Here is a 23,423-nt window from a genome sequence, read left to right on the forward strand (position 1 = left end):
GATCAACAATCACCCAGATGGTGGTGAACTTGTCAGACTCTGGAAGATCAGTTACAAAGTCCATAGAGATATGCGTCCAAGGACGATGTGGCACTGACAGTGGCATCAATTGCCCAGGAGGAGACTGACGACTGGTCTTGTGCTGAGCACATTTAGCACAAGAGGAAACAAAGTCCTGTACATCCTGTTTGAGGGACGGCCACCAGTAGGACCTGGTGATAAACTCGTAAGTTTTCTGAATGCCTGCATGGCCAGCGAATTTTGAAGAATGCGCCCAACAGAGCAACTTCTTTCTTAGAGCTGGCTTTACATATCTTTTCCCTGTAGGGGGCGTGAGATTTGAAACTCTCGTTGCGGAGAATGCCACTGGATCAATAATAAAGTGTTGATGTGTGGACTTAGACTCACTTTCTTGCTCCCATGAGCGGGAAAGGGCATCAGCTTTTCGGTTTTGTGTCCCTGGACAGAACGACAGCTTGAAACGGAACCTGGAAAAGAAAAGTGTCCATCTGGCTTGACGGGGATTTAAACATTGAGCAGACTTAAGATACAGAAGATTCTTGTGGTCTGTGATAATTGTGATCTCATGAACAGCGCCCTCTAGAAGATATCTCCATTCTTCTAATGCCAACTTGATGGCGAGGAGCTCTTGATCGCCGATGGCATAGTTACGCTCTGCAGGCAGGAACTTACGGGAATAGAACCCACAGGGATGAAGACGACCATCGGGCGCTTTCTGCGAGAGGACTGCCCCGACACCCACGGAGGAGGCATCAACCTCGAGAATAAAGGGCAAGGTGGTATCAGGTTGTCTTAAAACAGGAGCGGAAGTGAACCTCTGTTTCAACAGATGGAAGGCTTCGATGGCTTCTGCCGGCCACTTCGCTGGATTAGACCCCTTTTTAGTCAAGGCAGTGATGGGAGCCACAATAGAAGAGAAGTTACGAATGAATTTTCTGTAATAATTGGCAAAACCCAGGAAACGTTGAATACCTTTCAGCGAAGAGGGAATTGGCCAATCTTGGATGGCCTGCAGTTTTCCTGGTTCCATTTGAAGACCAGAACCGGAGACCATGTACCCTAGGAAGGGTATAGACTTCACCTCGAAGACACACTTCTCCAGTTTACAGTAGAGATGATTAGCTCGCAGCCGGGACAGAACCTCTTTGACCCAATAACGATGTTCAGTGATGTTATTGGCGTAGATTAAAATGTCATCGAGATATACAACTACATGACGATACAGAATGTCCTGAAAAATCTCATTGATATAGTGCTGGAACACGGCTGGGGCATTGCTGAGCCCAAAGGGCATGACGAGGTACTCATAGTGGCCGTCTCTGGTATTAAACGCCGTCTTCCACTCGTCGCCCTCTCGTATGCGGATGAGATTGTATGCACCCCTCAGATCGAGTTTCGTAAAGATGGTTGCACCGCTGACACGGTCAAACAGCTCGGTGAAGAGGGGCAACGGATATCGGTTCTTTACTGTAATGTCATTGAGGCCGCGATAATCAATGCAGGGACGTAGGCCTCCATCCTTCTTCTTGACGAAGAAGAATCCTGCGCCAGCAGGAGAAGTCGAAGGACGGATGAATCCCTTTGCCAGATTTTCCTTGATGTAATTGGTCATGGCTTGAGTCTCTGGAAGAGAGAGAGGATAGGTTCTACCTCTGGGTGGTTCTTTGCCTGGGATAAGTTCGATAGGGCAATCCCACGGTCTGTGAGGAGGTAGGACATCAGCGCCAGACTTGCTGAATACATCTGAGTACTCTTGGTAGGGAAGAGGCGGAAGGTCTGCTGCATCGGCTGAAGAATGACGAGCTGGGAGTACCTTTTGGAGACAGGTACCGGAGCAGGAAGGATCCCAGGAAAGGATTTCTGATGTCTTCCAATCAAGACGAGGATTGTAAAGACGGAGCCAGGGTAAACCCAGAACCAGAGCATGAGTGGCTCGGGGAAAAACCAGGAAGGACAAAAGTTCAGTGTGCAGGACTCCCACTTTTACTGTAAGTGGTAAAGTTCTGCGGGAGACTGTCGCTTCAGGAATCCTACTGCCATCCACGGCAGTAAGGAAGACAGTCTTGGAAAGATTTTCAGTGGGCAACCCCCACTTGCGGACCAGTTCTGCAGTAACGAAGTTGCCAGCGGCACCGGAATCAAGAAGTGCGGAGACAGTCTTGAAATGCTGATCAACTTGTAGGGAAACTGGAAGGACACAATCAGTTGCTGATGGAGAGGACTTAATTACTCCTAGCCTACCCTCTCCTTGACCAGCTAGGAGGAGGAGTTTTCGTGACGCTTTGGGCATGCAGAAATTTGATGTGCAGGATCGGCATAATACAGGCAAAGCTGTGCCAACCGTCGACGTCGACGTTCTCCTGGAGACAAACGGAAACGGTTTATCTCCATTGGTTCTTCTTTGGAATGGACCGCAGGAGCAGTGGGTAAAGAAGGCGGAGGAGTTGGCACTTTAACTGGAGCGCTCTTGTGACGTTCTATAGCCCTTTCTCGGAAGCGTAGGTCTACTTTGACACACAATGAAATAAGGTCACTTAGACCTGAAGGTAAGTCTCTGGTAGCGAGTTCATCCTTAATACGATCGGATAGGCCATGCCAGAAAGCTGCGTATAAGGCCCCATCACACCAGGAGAGTTCAGACGCCAGAATCTGGAACTGGACCAGATATTGCCCAACGGAGCGGGATCCCTGTCTGAGACGGAGGAGTTCAGTGGAGGCAGATGCTGATCGCCCAGGCTCATCGAAGATACGCCGGAATGTTGACATGAAGTCCTTGTAATTGGACAGGATGGCATCAGATCTTTCCCATAAGGGAGACGCCCATTCTAACGCTGCTCCACACAGGAGGGAGATGATGTAGGCGATCTTGACCCTTTCAGTAGGGAAGTTACTGGGTTGCAGCTCGAAGTGAATCTCACACTGATTGAGAAAACCTCGACAGGTCTTGGGGTTCCCATCATACTTGGTGGGGACAGACAGATGAAGGCGAGGTGCAGCAGCCATTACAGGAGGATGAACGGGACTTGGAAGTTCTCTGACAGGCTCAGGGCCACTGAGAGTGGTCTGTAGCTTATCCAGCCGGGAAGACAGATCTTGCAGACAATGAATCACTTGGCTCTGCGCAGCCTCTTGCTGATCCAAGCGAACAGCCAGTTGCTGTACAGGGCTGGGTGGAGAAGCTTGGTTTGCGGCTGGATCCATTTGGCTAGTGCTTACTGTCACACCAGGGGGCTTAGTTGACAAGACTGAGACCTCTGGTGGGGACCTGGACCGGTACCTGAACCGGGGAGGTTGGAGAGGACCCTTGCGCATGGACTGCGCGACAGTGCACCCAGAGCCAATAAGCAGTCAGAGGTAAAAGTACAACCAGATTTATTATGCAGAAGGTTGTAACGGTACAGGCAGTAAAGTATGCAGGAGTAATGACAGTTCATGCAGATTGCAATACTTTACAGATGTGATGGATATGGTATCGATGGTGGAACATCGGATCCGGATATCGGATATGGAGACTGTGGGTCCGGAATGACGGATGGGAGATGACTCTGGGTCCGGAATGACGGACGGAAGCAGGAGATCCGGAATATCGGACTAGCGATGAAACATCGATGGTGGATGATGCTGGAGCATCGGAAGGACCAGAGTCCCGGAGCTAGGCTTGGTCGCTGGGCTGAGAGGCAGGATCACAGGCGGTGGAATAACCTGGACTTCACAGGAGATGGAACAACCTGGAACACACTGCAGCATGGAAAACAACACCAGCAGAGAAATACACTTGCACGGAGACAAGGACAGCTGACCATACACTGGAGACAACTGAAGCACTAGCAATGGTTCTGAGAGCTCCCAGCATACTTATCCCCACTGGGTGGCCAGGATTGGCCGAGGAAGTATGACAGGGAGATCAGAACCAACAGGATTGGACAGCACAGACATGTGACTGGAAAGAACATGGCAGCCCCCATGTCTGCTATGGTGGGAAAGTGTGTTTGTGCACACCATGCTGGATACTGGGAGCAATGGCGGCGGACAGGTGGATTGCCAGCAGAGATGACGTCTGGACCGCAAGCTGAACCTGCGGAGGCACTTAGCCAGTAAGAAAGTCTGTCTGACAGCTCGGATCGTGACAGCACCCCCCCCCCCTTTAAGGGTGGCCCCAGGACACCTTTTAGGCTTGCGGGGAAACTTGGAGTGGAACGCCCGGATGAGTCTGGGAGCATGGACATCGATGGCATTGGTCCATGATCGCTCTTCGGGGCCGTAGCCCTTCCAATCGATCAGATATTGCAGACGACCATATCGGATGCGAGAGTCCAAGATCTTACTGACCTCATATTCTGTTCCACGCTGGGTGCAAACCTTAGGAGCCTTGGGGAGCTTGGAATGAAAGCGATTCAAGACCAGCGGCTTGAGCAGCGAAATGTGGAATGTAGCTGGCACTTTCAAATAGGGCGGCAACTTGAGCTTGTAAGCTACTGGATTGACGACTCGCTCAACTGGGAAAGGACCAATATATCGGGGAGCGAACTTCATCGATGGCACTCTCAATCGAAGATTCTTAGTTGACAACCAGACACGATCTCCTGGACGGAGGGCTGGCACAGCTCTGCGTTTCCTGTCGGCAAATTTTTTGTACCTTCTTGAAGCCTTCAGAAGTGAAGAACGAATGAGCTTCCAGGATTTGACGAATTGCCGGATGGTCGTGTCGACCGCTGGAACAGAGGACACAGGTTGCAGAGTGAAGTCAGGAACTCGAGGATGAAACCCATAGTTGGCAAGGAATGGAGTGACATTTGATGAAGAATGATATTGGTTATTATGGCAGAACTCTGCCCATGGAAGGAGTTGAGCCCAGTCATCTTGGGAAGAAGAGACATATGTGCGGAGAAATGCTTCAAGGTCCTGATTCACCCTCTCCGTTTGGCCATTGGTTTGAGGGTGGTAGGCTGTGGAAAACTTCAACTTGATTTGAAGCAGGGAGCACAGGCTTCGCCAGAATTTGGCTACGAATTGGACTCCTCTATCGGAGATGAGTTCAAGAGGCAGTCCATGAAGCTTGAATATCTCTTTGATGAAAAGCTGGGACAGCTTGGAAGCTGACGGAAGACCGGTGAGGGGAACGAAGTGAGCCATCTTGGTGAACCGATCAACAATCACCCAGATGGTGGTGAACTTGTCAGACTCTGGAAGATCAGTTACAAAGTCCATAGAGATATGCGTCCAAGGACGATGTGGCACTGACAGTGGCATCAATTGCCCAGGAGGAGACTGACGACTGGTCTTGTGCTGAGCACATTTAGCACAAGAGGAAACAAAGTCCTGTACATCCTGTTTGAGGGACGGCCACCAGTAGGACCTGGTGATAAACTCGTAAGTTTTCTGAATGCCTGCATGGCCAGCGAATTTTGAAGAATGCGCCCAACAGAGCAACTTCTTTCTTAGAGCTGGCTTTACATATCTTTTCCCTGTAGGGGGCGTGAGATTTGAAACTCTCGTTGCGGAGAATGCCACTGGATCAATAATAAAGTGTTGATGTGTGGACTTAGACTCACTTTCTTGCTCCCATGAGCGGGAAAGGGCATCAGCTTTTCGGTTTTGTGTCCCTGGACAGAACGACAGCTTGAAACGGAACCTGGAAAAGAAAAGTGTCCATCTGGCTTGACAGGGATTTAAACATTGAGCAGACTTGAGATACAGAAGATTCTTGTGGTCTGTGATAATTGTGATCTCATGAACAGCGCCCTCTAGAAGATATCTCCATTCTTCTAATGCCAACTTGATGGCGAGGAGCTCTTGATCGCCGATGGCATAGTTACGCTCTGCAGGCAGGAACTTACGGGAATAGAACCCACAGGGATGAAGACGACCATCGGGCGCTTTCTGCGAGAGGACTGCCCCGACACCCACGGAGGAGGCATCAACCTCGAGAATAAAGGGCAAGGTGGTATCAGGTTGTCTTAAAACAGGAGCGGAAGTGAACCTCTGTTTCAACAGATGGAAGGCTTCGATGGCTTCTGCCGGCCACTTCGCTGGATTAGACCCCTTTTTAGTCAAGGCAGTGATGGGAGCCACAATAGAAGAGAAGTTACGAATGAATTTTCTGTAATAATTGGCAAAACCCAGGAAACGTTGAATACCTTTCAGCGAAGAGGGAATTGGCCAATCTTGGATGGCCTGCAGTTTTCCTGGTTCCATTTGAAGACCAGAACCGGAGACCATGTACCCTAGGAAGGGTATAGACTTCACCTCGAAGACACACTTCTCCAGTTTACAGTAGAGATGATTAGCTCGCAGCCGGGACAGAACCTCTTTGACCCAATAACGATGTTCAGTGATGTTATTGGCGTAGATTAAAATGTCATCGAGATATACAACTACATGACGATACAGAATGTCCTGAAAAATCTCATTGATATAGTGCTGGAACACGGCTGGGGCATTGCTGAGCCCAAAGGGCATGACGAGGTACTCATAGTGGCCGTCTCTGGTATTAAACGCCGTCTTCCACTCGTCGCCCTCTCGTATGCGGATGAGATTGTATGCACCCCTCAGATCGAGTTTCGTAAAGATGGTTGCACCGCTGACACGGTCAAACAGCTCGGTGAAGAGGGGCAACGGATATCGGTTCTTTACTGTAATGTCATTGAGGCCGCGATAATCAATGCAGGGACGTAGGCCTCCATCCTTCTTCTTGACGAAGAAGAATCCTGCGCCAGCAGGAGAAGTCGAAGGACGGATGAATCCCTTTGCCAGATTTTCCTTGATGTAATTGGTCATGGCTTGAGTCTCTGGAAGAGAGAGAGGATAGGTTCTACCTCTGGGTGGTTCTTTGCCTGGGATAAGTTCGATAGGGCAATCCCACGGTCTGTGAGGAGGTAGGACATCAGCGCCAGACTTGCTGAATACATCTGAGTACTCTTGGTAGGGAAGAGGCGGAAGGTCTGCTGCATCGGCTGAAGAATGACGAGCTGGGAGTACCTTTTGGAGACAGGTACCGGAGCAGGAAGGATCCCAGGAAAGGATTTCTGATGTCTTCCAATCAAGACGAGGATTGTGAAGACGGAGCCAGGGTAAACCCAGAACCAGAGCATGAGTGGCTCGGGGAAAAACCAGGAAGGACAAAAGTTCAGTGTGCAGGACTCCCACTTTTACTGTAAGTGGTAAAGTTCTGCGGGAGACTGTCGCTTCAGGAATCCTACTGCCATCCACGGCAGTAAGGAAGACAGTCTTGGAAAGATTTTCAGTGGGCAACCCCCACTTGCGGACCAGTTCTGCAGTAACGAAGTTGCCAGCGGCACCGGAATCAAGAAGTGCGGAGACAGTCTTGAAATGCTGATCAACTTGTAGGGAAACTGGAAGGACACAATCAGTTGCTGATGGAGAGGACTTAATTACTCCTAGCCTACCCTCTCCTTGACCAGCTAGGAGGAGGAGTTTTCGTGACGCTTTGGGCATGCAGAAATTTGATGTGCAGGATCGGCATAATACAGGCAAAGCTGTGCCAACCGTCGACGTCGACGTTCTCCTGGAGACAAACGGAAACGGTTTATCTCCATTGGTTCTTCTTTGGAATGGACCGCAGGAGCAGTGGGTAAAGAAGGCGGATGAGTTGGCACTTTAACTGGAGCGCTCTTGTGACGTTCTATAGCCCTTTCTCGGAAGCGTAGGTCTACTTTGACACACAATGAAATAAGGTCACTTAGACCTGAAGGTAAGTCTCTGGTAGCGAGTTCATCCTTAATACGATCGGATAGGCCATGCCAGAAAGCTGCGTATAAGGCCCCATCACACCAGGAGAGTTCAGACGCCAGAATCTGGAACTGGACCAGATATTGCCCAACGGAGCGGGATCCCTGTCTGAGACGGAGGAGTTCAGTGGAGGCAGATGCTGATCGCCCAGGCTCATCGAAGATACGCCGGAATGTTGACATGAAGTCCTTGTAATTGGACAGGATGGCATCAGATCTTTCCCATAAGGGAGACGCCCATTCTAACGCTGCTCCACACAGGAGGGAGATGATGTAGGCGATCTTGACCCTTTCAGTAGGGAAGTTACTGGGTTGCAGCTCGAAGTGAATCTCACACTGATTGAGAAAACCTCGACAGGTCTTGGGGTTCCCATCATACTTGGTGGGGACAGACAGATGAAGGCGAGGTGCAGCAGCCATTACAGGAGGATGAACGGGACTTGGAAGTTCTCTGACAGGCTCAGGGCCACTGAGAGTGGTCTGTAGCTTATCCAGCCGGGAAGACAGATCTTGCAGACAATGAATCACTTGGCTCTGCGCAGCCTCTTGCTGATCCAAGCGAACAGCCAGTTGCTGTACAGGGCTGGGTGGAGAAGCTTGGTTTGCGGCTGGATCCATTTGGCTAGTGCTTACTGTCACACCAGGGGGCTTAGTTGACAAGACTGAGACCTCTGGTGGGGACCTGGACCGGTACCTGAACCGGGGAGGTTGGAGAGGACCCTTGCGCATGGACTGCGCGACAGTGCACCCAGAGCCAATAAGCAGTCAGAGGTAAAAGTACAACCAGATTTATTATGCAGAAGGTTGTAACGGTACAGGCAGTAAAGTATGCAGGAGTAATGACAGTTCATGCAGATTGCAATACTTTACAGATGTGATGGATATGGTATCGATGGTGGAACATCGGATCCGGATATCGGATATGGAGACTGTGGGTCCGGAATGACGGACGGGAGATGACTGTGGGTCCGGAATGATGGACGGAAGCAGGAGATCCGGAATATCGGACTAGCGATGAAACATCGATGGTGGATGATGCTGGAGCATCGGAAGGACCAGAGTCCCGGAGCTAGGCTTGGTCGCTGGGCTGAGAGGCAGGATCACAGGCGGTGGAATAACCTGGACTTCACAGGAGATGGAACAACCTGGAACACACTGCAGCATGGAAAACAACACCAGCAGAGAAATACACTTGCACGGAGACAAGGACAGCTGACCATACACTGGAGACAACTGAAGCACTAGCAATGGTTCTGAGAGCTCCCAGCATACTTATCCCCACTGGGTGGCCAGGATTGGCCGAGGAAGTATGACAGGGAGATCAGAACCAACAGGATTGGACAGCACAGACATGTGACTGGAAAGAACATGGCAGCCCCCATGTCTGCTGTGGCGGGAAAGTGTGTTTGCTCCCAGTATCCAGCATGGTGTGCACAATGGCGGCGGACAGGTGGATTGCCGTGCACTGGGGACTGTCACTGGGAGACAGGAGGCCAGCAGAGATGACGTCTGGACCGCAAGCTGAACCTGCGGAGGCACTTAGCCGGTAAGAAAGTCTGTCTGACAGCTCGGATCGTGACACTAAAGTTAGACATGCATCACTTACACATTAACAAAAGTTAGACATGCATTAGACCAGTGGCAGCCAATCCTAGCCCTTGAGAGCTACCAACAGTTCACATTTTCCAGACAACCTAGCTGCTGCACTCATTAATCACTGACACATTTTAAAAGATACACAGGGAGCTAATTACCTCACTTGTGATTCTGTGAGGAGACCTGCAAAACATGCACTGTTGGTAGCTCTTGAGGACTAGGGTTGGCTACCCCAGCATTAGACAGTAACAAAATTTAGACATGTGTTAGACACTGGCAAAAGGTAGACATGCATTAGTTAGACACTGACAAAAGGTAGACATGCATTAGTTACACATTAACAAAAGGTAGACATGGACAAAAGTTAGACATGCATTAGTTAGACACTGACACCAGTTAGACACTGACACCAGGTAGACATGCATTCGACAGTGACTAAAGTTAGACATAGATAAAAGTTACACATGCATGAGTTAGACACTGACAAAATTTAGACATGCATTTGTTATACATGAATAAAAGTTTGACACTGAAAAAAGTTAGACATGCATTAGTTATACATTAACAAAAGTTAGACATGCATTAGTCATTAAAAAAAGTTAATCATGCATTAGTTTGACATAGACAAAAGTTAGACATGCATTAGTTTGACATAGACACAAGTAACACATGCATTAGACATTGACTAAAGTTACACCTGCATTAGTTATACATTAACAAAAGTTAGGCACGCACTAGTTATACATTAACAAAAGTTAGACATGAATTAGTTAGATACTGACAAAACTTAGACATGCATTAGTTAGACATTAAAGACAGTCAGACATGCATTAGTTAGACATTAAAGTCCGTTACAAAGTCTTTAAAGACAGTGACTAAATTTAGACATGCATTAATTACACATTAACAAAAGTTAGACATGTGTTAGACACTGACAAAAGTTAGACATGCATTAGACAGTGAATAAAAATAGACATGCATTAGTTATACATTAACAAATGTTAGACATGCATTAATCATTAACAAAAGTTAGACATGTATTAGAAAGAGAATAAAGTTGGACATGCATTAGTTATACATTAACAAATGTTAGACATGCATTAGTCATTAACAAAAGTTAGACATGCATTAGTTTGACATAGACATAAGTTAGACATGCATTCGTTAGACAGACTACAGTTTCACAGGCATTAGACACAAAAAAGTTAGACCTGCATTAGTTATACATTAACAAAATGTTTGACATGTGTTAGACACTGACAACAGTTAGACATGCATTAGACTGACTAAAGTTAGACATGCATTAATTACACATTAACAAAAGTTAGACATGCATTAGTTTGACATAGACACAAGTTAGACATGCATTTTACAGTGACTAAAGTTAGACGTGCAATAGTTATACATTAACAAAAGTTAAACATGCACTAGTTATACATTAACAAAAGTTAGACATGCATTAGTTAGATACTGACAAAGGTTAGACAGTGACAAAAGTTTGACATGCGTTAGTTAGACATTAAAGACAGTCAGACATGCATTTGTTAGACAGACAAAAGTTAGAATGCATTAGTTAGACATAGACAAAAGTTAGACATGCAGTAGTTAGAAACTGACAAAAGTAAGACATGCATTAGTTAAACACAGAGAAAAGTTAACATGCATTAGTTAGACTGTGACTTGAGTTAGACTTCTATTGGTTGGAGGTTGTGGGATCTCAAGGTATCAGTAGGGCGCTTGTTAGAAAGAGCTGTGTTAAACCCAAAAAGCTGCAATATATCAAGGGTGTTAATCCCTTAAATAGTGAACAGAAAAATACAGGTGGTGTTAAGCATTTATCAAATTTATTTAAGAGTGCAGAAAACCACCTTCTTTAATCCATTGGTTAGACAGTAACAAAAATCAGACATGCATTAGTTAGACATTGTCTTGAGTTGACATGCGCAGCACCCCCCAGCTGCAAACCGAGCACATGGGGTGGACATTCGGCTTTCTGAGATCCTGTCCCTTCGGATATGCATCATACAGGATTAGCCACGCTCATCATTGTGGCTGGAATTCGCACCAACGGCATGGAATGGCCATGCTGCGATACTGGCGCTCAATGCGTTGCTATGAGCCATGGAAGTGACTAGCTGCTCACACATGGTGACAGGATCACGACAGTCATCACAGGAGTAGCGCATGGCAATTAGTGCGGCAATGATGAGCGTGGCTACAGCTGTACATTCAGGTAATAGGGGGCAGGATGCACTAAAGGAAAAATGTGCTAAAAACACAGTTTTGGGGGGTTTACAGCATTTCCTGATGCACTAAACCCTGGTTTCAATGCAGAGAGCAATGCCAGCAAAAGCCTATGGGCTTCAATCCACAGCGCTGTTTGAGGCAACCATCACTGATCCCTCCCAGCATGCCCTGCGGTCGCACATGCACAGGGGGACTGCCGAGTCTAAGACCCAAAAGTCCAATGACGGGGATGTATCGCAGAGGACAGTTCTTAATAGAAGAGCTGTCCTTTGCATTAATGATTGCATATGTTCATTTATATGTGATTATTGACCATGCAAATCCCTGCGATGTGTGGCGGGTCTTACCAGCAGAGGTTAGCGCATTCCTCCCATTATCACATATTGCAATACAATCCCAGGTGCTAATATCGCATCCTCATATCATTATGTCTCTCTGTCAGCTGGCAGGTCATATTATCTACAGCTGAGCTACAATGGAACCTGTTATCACATACTGGACAGGATGTACCAATCATTGGAGGTACATCCCATCATGCAAATACCGATCACATATGTAATAACATATATGATTAGTAACGCAAAGGGCAGCTCTCCCGATAAGAAGTTCCATTTGCCATGTGCTCCAGTGCTGGACTGGTGAAAATGAGGGTGTGCCATAGTCCCAAATATACACTGCCAAATGTTGGGATTTGCTGTATGTAGCGTCCTGTAACACGCCATACTTAATAACCCTGACCCAGCTGCAGCAGCCCTTTTGTCCTTAGGCCTCTCACGCACACACACAAGACTGCAGCCTATCATCTCCCTACTGACTGTGCTAGAATTACCAATATAAGTGCAGCTCACAAAATGGCCGCCGGCACTGCGTGTAGCTGCCCAGTGCTGTGTGATGGGGGACATAACGGATATAATTACACAGGGTATAGTATAACCTCTGTTTCCTACTTCCCAGGAACTGCATTGGACAGAACTTTGCCATGAATGAGATGAAAGTCGCTATCGCTCTGACATTACAGAGATTTGCGCTGAGTCCAGATCCGGACAAAGAACCATTAAAGATCCCTCAGATAGTGCTGCGCTCTGTGAACGGCATTCACCTGAATCTGAGGAGAGTACAGAGGACAGCCTGAACCTCCCAGACTGTTGTGTATAACTGTATACATGTCGTACTGCATACACGTCGCATTGTATAACTGTATACACGTCGCACTGTACAACTGTATACACGTCGCACTGTACAACTGTATACACGTCGCACTGTATACACATGACACTGTATAACTGTATATGCGTCGCACTGTATACACATGACACTGTATAACTGTATACGCGTAGCACTGTATAACTGTATACGCGTCACAATGTATATTTTGTATAATTATATACATATAGCACTGTATTACTGTTTGTGGTAGCGGACCCTTCCAATTTGTCCTTTACACTGTGTGGGTTTGTGTACATGATGTTATGTGATATATATAAAGTGATACAGTCCCATGTAAGAGTTTGGACATACCTAGACAACACAACTTGTGTGCGGTAATAACACTACTGTGACCTGTATCTGCGCACGCTAACACACATCTATGGCATCTGGGAGCCTGGAATATCCAGTTCATATCTTGGCTTGGTCGTATAAATGAATGTTCTTCATGGACTCCAAATGCTGCCCCGGTCCCACCACATCTCCAGCTCTTCTCTAGGACCTTCATCTGGGCTGATAGGAGATACCATGTGAGCGGATGAAGATGTGAGGTTGCTAGGTTCCCTCACACCCAAGCAGCTCCGGCCAGTGTGAATGCCCGCCGGGGGTGGCTGATTCTACTGGCTTTACTTCCCAATATGATTAATCCAAGCTCTGGCTCCAATGTGCTCATCTGCTCCGGAATCTGACACTTATTACTTCTTTACGAGTAGGTACAGTCCCAGGAAATATCAAACCAAAAGTGATAGGTGCCACGCCCACAAACCAGCCCATAGCTCCACCCACTTTCACGCCCACATTCGCGCCCCTATTGATATGAACTGGAGATGCTTTGATATCGTTTCATATTAAAGGATGGCTGTTTTGAATCGCTTGTCACGGAATGCTGCGATCCAAAACAAGCGGCTGAAAGAGTACTATTAGGACGTATTAAATCCAGGTAGTTATAGCGGTATTGATAAATATTATGAAGCGGTTAAAAATAAATTTAAAAGAAACGATGTAAGAAAATGGTTACAAGAGCAAGACGCATACACATTGCACAAGCCAGCGAGTAAAAACTATAAAAGGAATATGGTCTGCGTGTCGGGGATAAATCAACAATGGCAATGTGATTTGGTGTCGCTCATAGACCTGTCAATGCACAACGACGGTATTAAATATATATTAACTATCATCGATATATTGTAAGAGGGCCTGGGCTGTAAGCCTGCCCGCTAAGAACGCTACAACCGTCGCTAAGGCTTTTGAAAAAATATTCCAACAGGACGACGTGCCTAAGAAACTGCAAACCGACAACGGTAAAGAGATTCTAAACAAAGTCCTAAAAAAGTTGTTAGAAAAATTTGGAATACAACATTTCACAACCAATAATGATGTGAAAGCCGCGGTTATAGAGCGTTTCAATAGGACTTTAAATACGCAAATGTGGCGTTATTTCACAGCAAAGAATACCTACAGATATATAGATGGTTTACAAGATTTCATAACCAGTTATAATAGCACTTATCATAGAACGATTAAGTGCGCGCCAAGTTCCGTGAATGATTCTAACGTGTTGAGAGTCTTCAAGGTGACATATGGCGATTACTTTAGAAGTAATAAAACACCCGTTTGTTTAGCGATCGGCGACCACGTCCACATTTCCAAATATAAGGACATATTTCAGAAAGGTTACGAACAGAATTTTTCTGAGGAAATATTTGTAATACGCGGCGTAAACACTAAAGGGGTTAAGCCGCTTTACAAGCTGGAGGACCTATACGATGAGACTATAACCGGTAGTTTTTATCCAGAGGAGTTACAAAGCATACCAAAAAATCATAATAGGGTTTACAAAGTGGAAAAGATTTAAAAAAATAAGACGGTCAGAGGTCGGAAATACGCGCTAGTTAAGTGGCGCGGATACCCCACAAAATTCAACAGTTGGGTCGCAGCATCGGAGATAAAGGATATATAAACAAAGGGAAAGATGGATGACAAACCGTTCTACATAACGTTGCCGAGCAACGCCTCAGCCGATACCTTTCCACAAAACAAGATTTCTGAGTGTACGACAAAACTAGCGAAGCCGATAGACTTAAATGGCGAATGGGAAGTCGCTCTTACAGAAATACAATACCCCCACACCTGGAATACAATACAAAATAACAAGGTGGGATGTAGCAAACGGTTCAGTCACAAGGGTATGCATTAAACCGGGGTATAATGAAACTATGGATGCGATAATCGATGCGTGCAATGTTGAAATTGGCCGGCAAAAACTGGATGGCGTTTTTTAAATTATGGTACGATCCGCTTGAACGATTCGTATTTTTCGAAAATAAGATGATTTACCATATCATGGCCAGCCCTAAACTGATGGGGATACTGGGGTTACAACCTAAAACTAATTCTTTAAAACCTTGCGCAGACATCACCGGCGGCCAGTATATGTTGTTCGTGTACGCAGATATTATCGAACATCAGAGGGTCGGTGATAGTTATGTACCGCTGAAGCGGACTGTTGCAATAAAGGGGCGTAACAACAAAATGATCACTATACGATACGAGAAACCCGATTACGTACCTTTGTGCAAAACGCATTTTGACACTATAGACATAGAGATAAAGAACGACCAGAACGAGAACATTTAATTTAAGTTTGGGAAAGCGAACGTGAAACTACACTTCAGACGACGCAAAATTTTATTAAATAGCATGGTCGCCGTAAAAAATTATGGCGATCCGGCGCTCTATGCGTAATATTATAAAACTCAAGCCGGCAGCGGTTTACCAGGCTTTCACGGCAGTGCCTATATGTACGGCTGCGGGTTAGGTGGTATTTTCCAAAGCCTATTCAGAAAAGCAGTGCCTCGTTTCTGAAGAGGTCTGGAGTTGGCAAAACCTCACGTGAAGAATGCAGCCCGCAATATAGCAAAATACATCATAGGCCAAGCCACAACGGCCGTTCTGAATAGATTACACAAAGTGAATCAAGCGAAGCAAGATGGGTCCGGTTTTTGTTTAAAAGGGGCATGCACCAAGGCGGAAGTTGTGTTGAGCGCTTCCGTTTTCTTTTAACCGACCCTTTCCTCGTATAAACTAAACCTGACCCATCTTGCTTCGCTTTCCCAAACTTAAATGAAATGTTCTCGTTCTGGTCGTTCTTTATCTCTATGTCTATAGTATCAAAATGCGTTTTGCACAAAGGTACGTAATCGGGTTTCTCGTATCGTACAGTGATAATTTCTTTGTTACGCCCCTTTATTGCAACAGTCCGCAGCAGCGGTACATAACTATCACCGACCCTCTGATTTTCGATAATATCTGCGTACACGAACAACATATACTGGCCGCCGGTGATGTCTGCGCAAGGTTTTAAAGAATTAGTTTTAGGTTGTAACCCCAGTATCCTTGTCAGTTTAGGGCTGGCCATGATATGGTAAATCATCTTATTTTCGAAAAATACAGATCGTTCAAGCGGATCGCACCATAATTTTAAACCGCCATCCAGTTTTTGCTGGCCAATTTCAACATTTCACGCATCGATTATCGCATCCATAGTTTCATAATACCCCGGTTTAATGCATACCCTTGTGGCTGAACCGTTTGCTACATCCCACCTTGTTATTTTGTATTGTATTCCAGGTGTGGGGGTATTGTATTTCTGTAAGAGCGACTTCCCATTTGCCATTTAAGTCTATCGGCTTCGCTAGTTTTGTCGTATACTCAGAAATCTTGTTTTGTGGAAAGGTATCGGCTGAGGCGTTGCTCGGCAACGTTATGTAGAACGGTTTGTCATCCATCTTTCCCTTTATTTATATATCCTTTATCTCCGATGCCGCGACCCAACTGTTGAATTTTGTGGGGTATCCGCGCCACTTTACTAGCGCGTATTTCCGACCTCTGACCGTCTTATTTTTTTAAATCTTTTTCACTTTGTAAACCCTATTATAATTTTTTAGTATGCTTTGTAACTCCTCTGGATAAAAACTACCGGTTATAGTCTCATCGTATAGGTCCTCCAGCTTGTAAAGCGGCTTAACCCCTTTAATTGTTTACGCCGCGTATTACAAATATTTCCTCAGAAAAATTCTGTTCGTAACCTTTCTGAAATATGTCCTTATATTTGGAAATGCGGACGTGGTCACCGATCGCTAAACAAACGGGTGTTTTCTTCTAAAGTAATCGCCATACGTCGCCTTGAAGACTCTCAACATGTTAGAATCATTCACGGAACTTGGCGCGCACTTAATCGTTCTATGACAAGTGCTATTATAACTGGTTATGAAATCTTGTAAACCATCTATATATCTGTAGGTATTCTTTGCTGTGAAATAACGCCACATTCGCGTATTTAAAGTCCTATTGAAACGCTCTATAACCGCGGCTTTCACATCATTATTGGTTGTGAACTGTTGTATTCCAAATTTTTCTAACAACTTTTTTAGAACTTTGTTTAGAATCTCTTTACCGTTGTCGGTTTGCAGCTTCTTCGGCACGTCGTCCTGTTGGAATATTTTTTCAAAAGCCTTAGCGACGGTTGTAGCGTTCTTAGCGGGCAGGCTTACAGCCCAGGCCCTCTTACAATATATCGATGATAGTTAATATATATTTAATACCGTCGTTGTGCATTGACAGGTCTATGAGCGACACCAAATCACATTGCCATTGTTGATTTATCCCCGACACACAGACCATATTCCTTTTATAGTTTTTTCTCGCCGGCTTGTGCAGTGTGTATGCGTCTTGCTCTTGTAACCATTTTCTTACATCGTTTCTTTTAAATTTATTTTTAACCGCTTTATAATATTTATCAATACCGCTATACCTACCTGGTTTTAATACGTCCTAAAAGCACTCTTTCAGCCGCTTGTTTTGGATCGCAGCATTCCGTGATAAGCGATTCAAAACAGCCATCCTTTAATATGACACGATATCAAAGCATCTCCAGTTCATATCAATAGGGGCATGAATGTGGGCGTGAAAGTGGGTGGAGTTATGGGTTGGTTTGTGGGCGGGGCACCTGTCACTTTTGGTTTGATATTTCCTGGGATTGTACCTACTTTTATGGAATAAAGCCATTCCCCTGGGTCTCAACCATTAAAACTCTGAAGTGGTAGTTGATACCTAGAGCAGCACGTACAGATGGTACCTACAGGAGCACATATAGATGGTACCTACAGGAGCACATGTAGATGGTACATACAGGAGCATGTATAGATGGTACCTATAGCAGAACGTATATATGGTACCTACAGCAGCAGATATAGACAGTACCTACAGGAGCACGTATATATGGTACCTACAGGAGCATGTATAGATGGTACCTACTGGAACACATATAGATGGTACCTCCAGGAACACGTGTAGATGGTACTTTCAGGAGCACATATATATGGTACCTACATGAGGGATGCCAATGTGATAGAGCCTCTTTGCAAGGCATTGGTGAGACCACACTTGGAATATTGCATTCAGTTCTGGGCACTGCACCTTAGGATGGACATAAATTAATTGGAACAGGTACAGAGAAGGGTGACTGAGCTAGTAAAATGTCTAGAATCACTAGAATACAAAGATAGGTTAACCAGGCTGAATATGTTATCACTGGAGAAATGGAGGCTGAGAGGTGATATGATTAGAATGTTCGCATACAGGATTGGGAATCATATGGAACTGGGAGATTATTGGTCACTAACAGGCCTATACTTAGGACACGCAGCATGTACTGAGGCGCAAGGAAAATAACTTCCGCACTGAATTAAGAAGAGGATTCCTCACCATTAGAGCAGTAACATTCTGGAACTCATTGCCGGCGGGGTGATTACAGCAACTACTGTTACTGAATTTAAATCAAAACTGGATGCGTTTTTGGCCAATAATGGAATCCTATATATATGACTTACTCTCGTCAGTAGTTACAGGTCAGATAGGGTGAACTCGATGAACTAATGTATTTTTTCAGCCTTAATTACTATGTTACTATGAGAACGTACAGATGGCACATATAGGTGGTACCCACAGCAGCAAATATAAATGGTACCTACATGAGCACGTATCGATGGTACCTACATGAGCATGTATAGATGGTATCTACAGGAGCACGTATAGATGGTACCTACAGGAGCACATATAGATGGTACCTACATGAGCATGTATAGATGGTACCTACAGGAGCACGTATAGATGGTATCTACATGAGCATGTATATATGGTATGTACAGGAGCATGTATATATGGCACCTACATAAGCACGTATAGATGTACCTACAGGAGCACGTATAGATGGTACCTACAGGAGCACATATAGATGGTACCTACAGGGGCACGTATAGATGGTACCTACAGGTGCACATATAGATGGTACCTACAGGGGCACGTATAGATGGTACCTACATGAACATGTATAGATGGCACCAACAGGAGCAGGAATAGATGGCACCTACATGAGCACGTATAGATGGTACCTACATGAGCACGTATAGATGGTACCAACAGGAGCACGTATAGATAGTACCTACAGGAGCATGTATAGATGGTATCTACAGGAGCATGTATAGATGTACCTACAGGAGCACGTATATATGGTACCTACATGAGCATGTATAGATGGTACCTACAGGAGCACGTATAGATGGTACCTACATGAGCATGTATAGATGGTATCTACAGGAGCACGTATAGATGGTACCTACAGGAGTACGTATAGATGGTACCTACAGGAGCACGTATAGATGGTACCTACATGAGCATGTATATATGGTATCTACAGGAGCATGTATAGATGGTACCTACATGAGCACGCATAGATGGTACCTGCAGGAGCACGTATAGATGGTACCTACATGAGCACGTATAGATGGTACCTACAGGAGCACGTATAGATGGTACCTACAGGGGCACGTATAGATGGTACCTACATGAGCATGTATAGATGCAACCTACAGGAGCACGTATATATGGTACCTACAGGAGCACATATAGATGGCACCTACAGGGGCATGTATAGATGGTACCTACTAGAGCACGCATAGATGGTACCTACAGGGGCACATATAGATGGTACCTATATAAGCACGTATAGATGGTACATACAGGAGCACGTATAGATGGTACCTACAGGAGCACATATAGATGGTACCTACAGGAGCACGTATAGATGGTACCTACAGGAGAACGTATAGATGGTACCTACATGAGCATGTATAGATGGTACCTACAGGAGCACGTATAGATGGTACTTACAGGAGTACGTATAGATCGTACCTACAGGAGCATGCATAGATGGCACCTACAGGAGCACATATAGATGGTACCGACAGGAGCACGTATAGATGGTACCTACAGGAGCACGTATAGATGGTACCTACAGGAGCACGTATAGATGGTACCTACAGGAGCACGTATAGATGGTACCTACAGGAGAACGTATAGATGGTACCTACATGAGCATGTATAGATGGTACCTACAGGAGCACGTATAGATGGTACTTACAGGAGTACGTATAGATGGTACCTACAGGAGCCAGTATAGATGGTACCTACAGGAGCACATATAGATGGTACCTACAGGAACACGTATAGATGGTACCTACAGGAGCACGTATAGATGGTACCTACAGGAGCACCAGGGGCTGGCTGGCAACTTTCAGCCTGGGGGGCAAAACAAGCAAGTGGCCCATCACCATCGCCATAATTTCACCACCCTACCCTCTTCCCTCTAGTATGCAGCAAGGATTAAACAATCCTTCCCCACACACACACAAATACAACAGAAATGGGTAAAGTACGCGCCAAAGGCGCATTGCAAAAATTTACACTGTAATGCCCATTACACATAGGGCGGTATTCAATGTGAATACTGGCGACGTGCAGCGAATCCTGTTTAGGATTCGCTGCACATTCGCCACTGCTCGCTGAGTTCCGGAGCCTCGCCAGCTCCGGTATTCAACGAGTCAGGGGCTCGCTGCCCCTGACTGGCGAATTTGAGCTCCTGCGGCGGATGGTGCAGGGAGCCTGAGGACGGTGGCAGGCAGGGAGATGGAAGTCTCCCTGCCTGCCCCAGAACGTTTGTGGGGGGGAGGTGGGCTCCCCGGGAGCCAGGCAGCAAAGGCTGCCCCCCGCGGGTGCCAGCAGGGGACCGGGTATATTCACTACACCCGATCATGCATATGTAATGATCGGGTGAAGTGAATACATGAATATCTAATGAGCGGCTCGGCTCCGGCCCCCTGCTGGCTGGTCTATGTAAAAAAAAGAAAACTTTTTTTTTTTTTAAATTAAATATATATTCATGTGCTTACAGCACCTGAATAAAAATAGCATGCCCCTCCTCAGAATAAAATTCCTGATTTTTTGACACCAATTGTAAAAAACAAAACACTTTCTTTTAAAAGTTTACCTTCCACTTCACCATAAAAAGATAGTGATTGCTACTCGGTGAATGATGGCGAAAAAAACCTTGAAATGTATTCGCCATCCGGTCATTGAATCGGGTGATTTATCGTTTTAGTCAGAAATTCGCCTTACAGCACAAAATCGCAATAAAAACCTGGCGAATCAGCCTCATTGAATACCGCCCATAATGTCACACACCGTAACGCCCACTACACATAATGCCAACACCAAAATGCCTATTTCACATAAAGCCATCAATGTAATGCTAATTAAACATAATGCCACACACGGTAATGCCCACTACACATAATGCCAACACCGTAATGCCCATTACACATAATGCCACACACCGTAATGCCCATTACACATAATGCCACACACCGTAATGCACATTACACATAAAGCCATCACTGTAATGCTAATTAAACGTAATGCCACACACGGTAATGCCACACCGTAATATCCACTACACATAATGCAAACACCAAAATGCCCATTTCACATAAAGCCATCATTGTAATGCTAATTAAACATAATGCCAACACCGTAATGCCCATTACACATAATGCCACACAACGTAATGCCAATTACACATAATGCCCATTACACATAATGTCACACACTGTAATGCCCATTACACATAATGCCAACACCAAAATGCCCATTACACATAAAGCCATCACTGTAATGCTAATTAAACATAATGCCACACACGGTAATGCCCACTACACATAATGCCAACACCGTAATGCCCATTACACATAATGCCAACACCATAATGCCCATTACACATAATGCCATCACCGTAATGCCCACTACACATAATACCAACAACGTAATGCCCATAAAACATAATGCCACATGCTATAAAGCCCATTACACATAATGCCAATACTGTAATGCCCATTAAATATAATAAAGCCAAATACATATTATACCATACAACTGCTGCTTACCTACATGTGCATTGTCAGAAGTATATCACTTGTTGCCAGGGGTTACATGCTTCTCTCCAGGTGTTTCATTCTTGTTGTCATGGGGATTTTTTGCCAGGGGGAGCCAGGGAACATGCTCATCGTCAAGGGGTTCTATAATTTAAATAGAGCGCCAGCGCTACCCGAATCCGCACTTCCGGGAAGCGCTGGCCGCGCTGTTTTATTCTGACCGACACTAGAGGTTACATAGTTACATAGTAGGTAAGGCTGAAAAAAGACTTGCGTCCATCTAGTTCAACCTGGTATAGATATCCATTGCTGATTTGGTAGGTTCTGGTATTTTACAGACAAATTATATTTCTTATTTGTACCCATGGATGTTTTTCTCCAGTAAATGTTTGTCCAACTTTGCCTTGAACGCATTTAATGAGCCAGCCGTTACCACCTCTCTGGGAAGAGAGTTCCAGAGTTTGACTGTTCTGACCGAAAAGAAATTCTTTCTACTAGCTGAATGAAATCTTTTTTCTTCTAATCTATACTCATGCCCTCGCGTCCTAGATTCCTTTCTAGTAGAAAATAGGGTGTGTGACAGTTCCTTATATTGGCCCTTGATATACTTGTACATGTTGAGCATGTCCCCCCTTAAACGTCTCTTTTCTAATGTAAATAGTCCCAAATTGCTTAATCTCTCCCCGTAGCTTAAATTCTCCATTCCCCTAATAAGCTTTGTTGCTCGCCTTTGGACTTTTTCTAATTCTATGATGTCCTTTTTATAGTGTGGGGCCCAGAACTGTACTCCGTACTCTAGGTGAGGTCTCACCAATGCTTTATACAGTGGCATAATTACCCTTGAGTCCCTAGTTTCCATTCCCCTCTTAATACATGCCAGAATTTTGTTGGCCTTTTTTGTAGCTACATTACAATGGGCACTACATCCTAGATTGCTGTCTATTTGGACTCCTAGATCCTTTTCAAGTATGGAATTACCCAGTTCCTCTCCGCTAAGGTTGTACCTCTAGTGTCTGTCTCCTATAAGGCGGCGGCCATTTTTGGAGAGGCCGTCGCCTTCCATTTGTGCGGCCAGGAAGCCGGGGAATGGATCAGCTGCAGCGGTGACGGCAGCGTATGCAAGAAGCACACCGCGGCCCAGCGTGCACATAGTCTTACCAGCCTGGGGGGCATGTGGCACCCTGCCCCCCGGCCCAGCCCGCCCCTGAGGAGCACGTATAGATGGTACCTACAGGAGCACGTATAGATGGTACCTACAGTAGCACGTATAGATGGCACC

The 23,423-nt window shown here is 45.6% G+C and overlaps 1 protein-coding gene across 1 annotated transcript in view; it reads left to right on the forward strand.

Moving 5' to 3' along the window:
- LOC146027326 (cytochrome P450 4B1-like) overlaps positions 1–13,116 on the forward strand; it is an 87,939-nt gene extending 74,823 nt beyond the window's left edge. The window contains exon 11 of the mRNA XM_083158257.1: positions 12,567–13,116. Within this exon, the coding sequence (XP_083014383.1) occupies positions 12,567–12,744 (178 nt within the window). The 3' untranslated portion in view covers positions 12,745–13,116. The remainder of the gene's footprint in view (positions 1–12,566) is intronic.
- The last annotated feature ends 10,307 nt before the right edge of the window (positions 13,117–23,423 follow it).

Source organism: Crinia signifera, chromosome 8 (assembly GCF_055691185.1).
Source record: "Crinia signifera chromosome 8, ASM5569118v1, whole genome shotgun sequence".
In the NCBI taxonomy this organism is placed as follows: domain Eukaryota; kingdom Metazoa; phylum Chordata; class Amphibia; order Anura; family Myobatrachidae; genus Crinia; species Crinia signifera.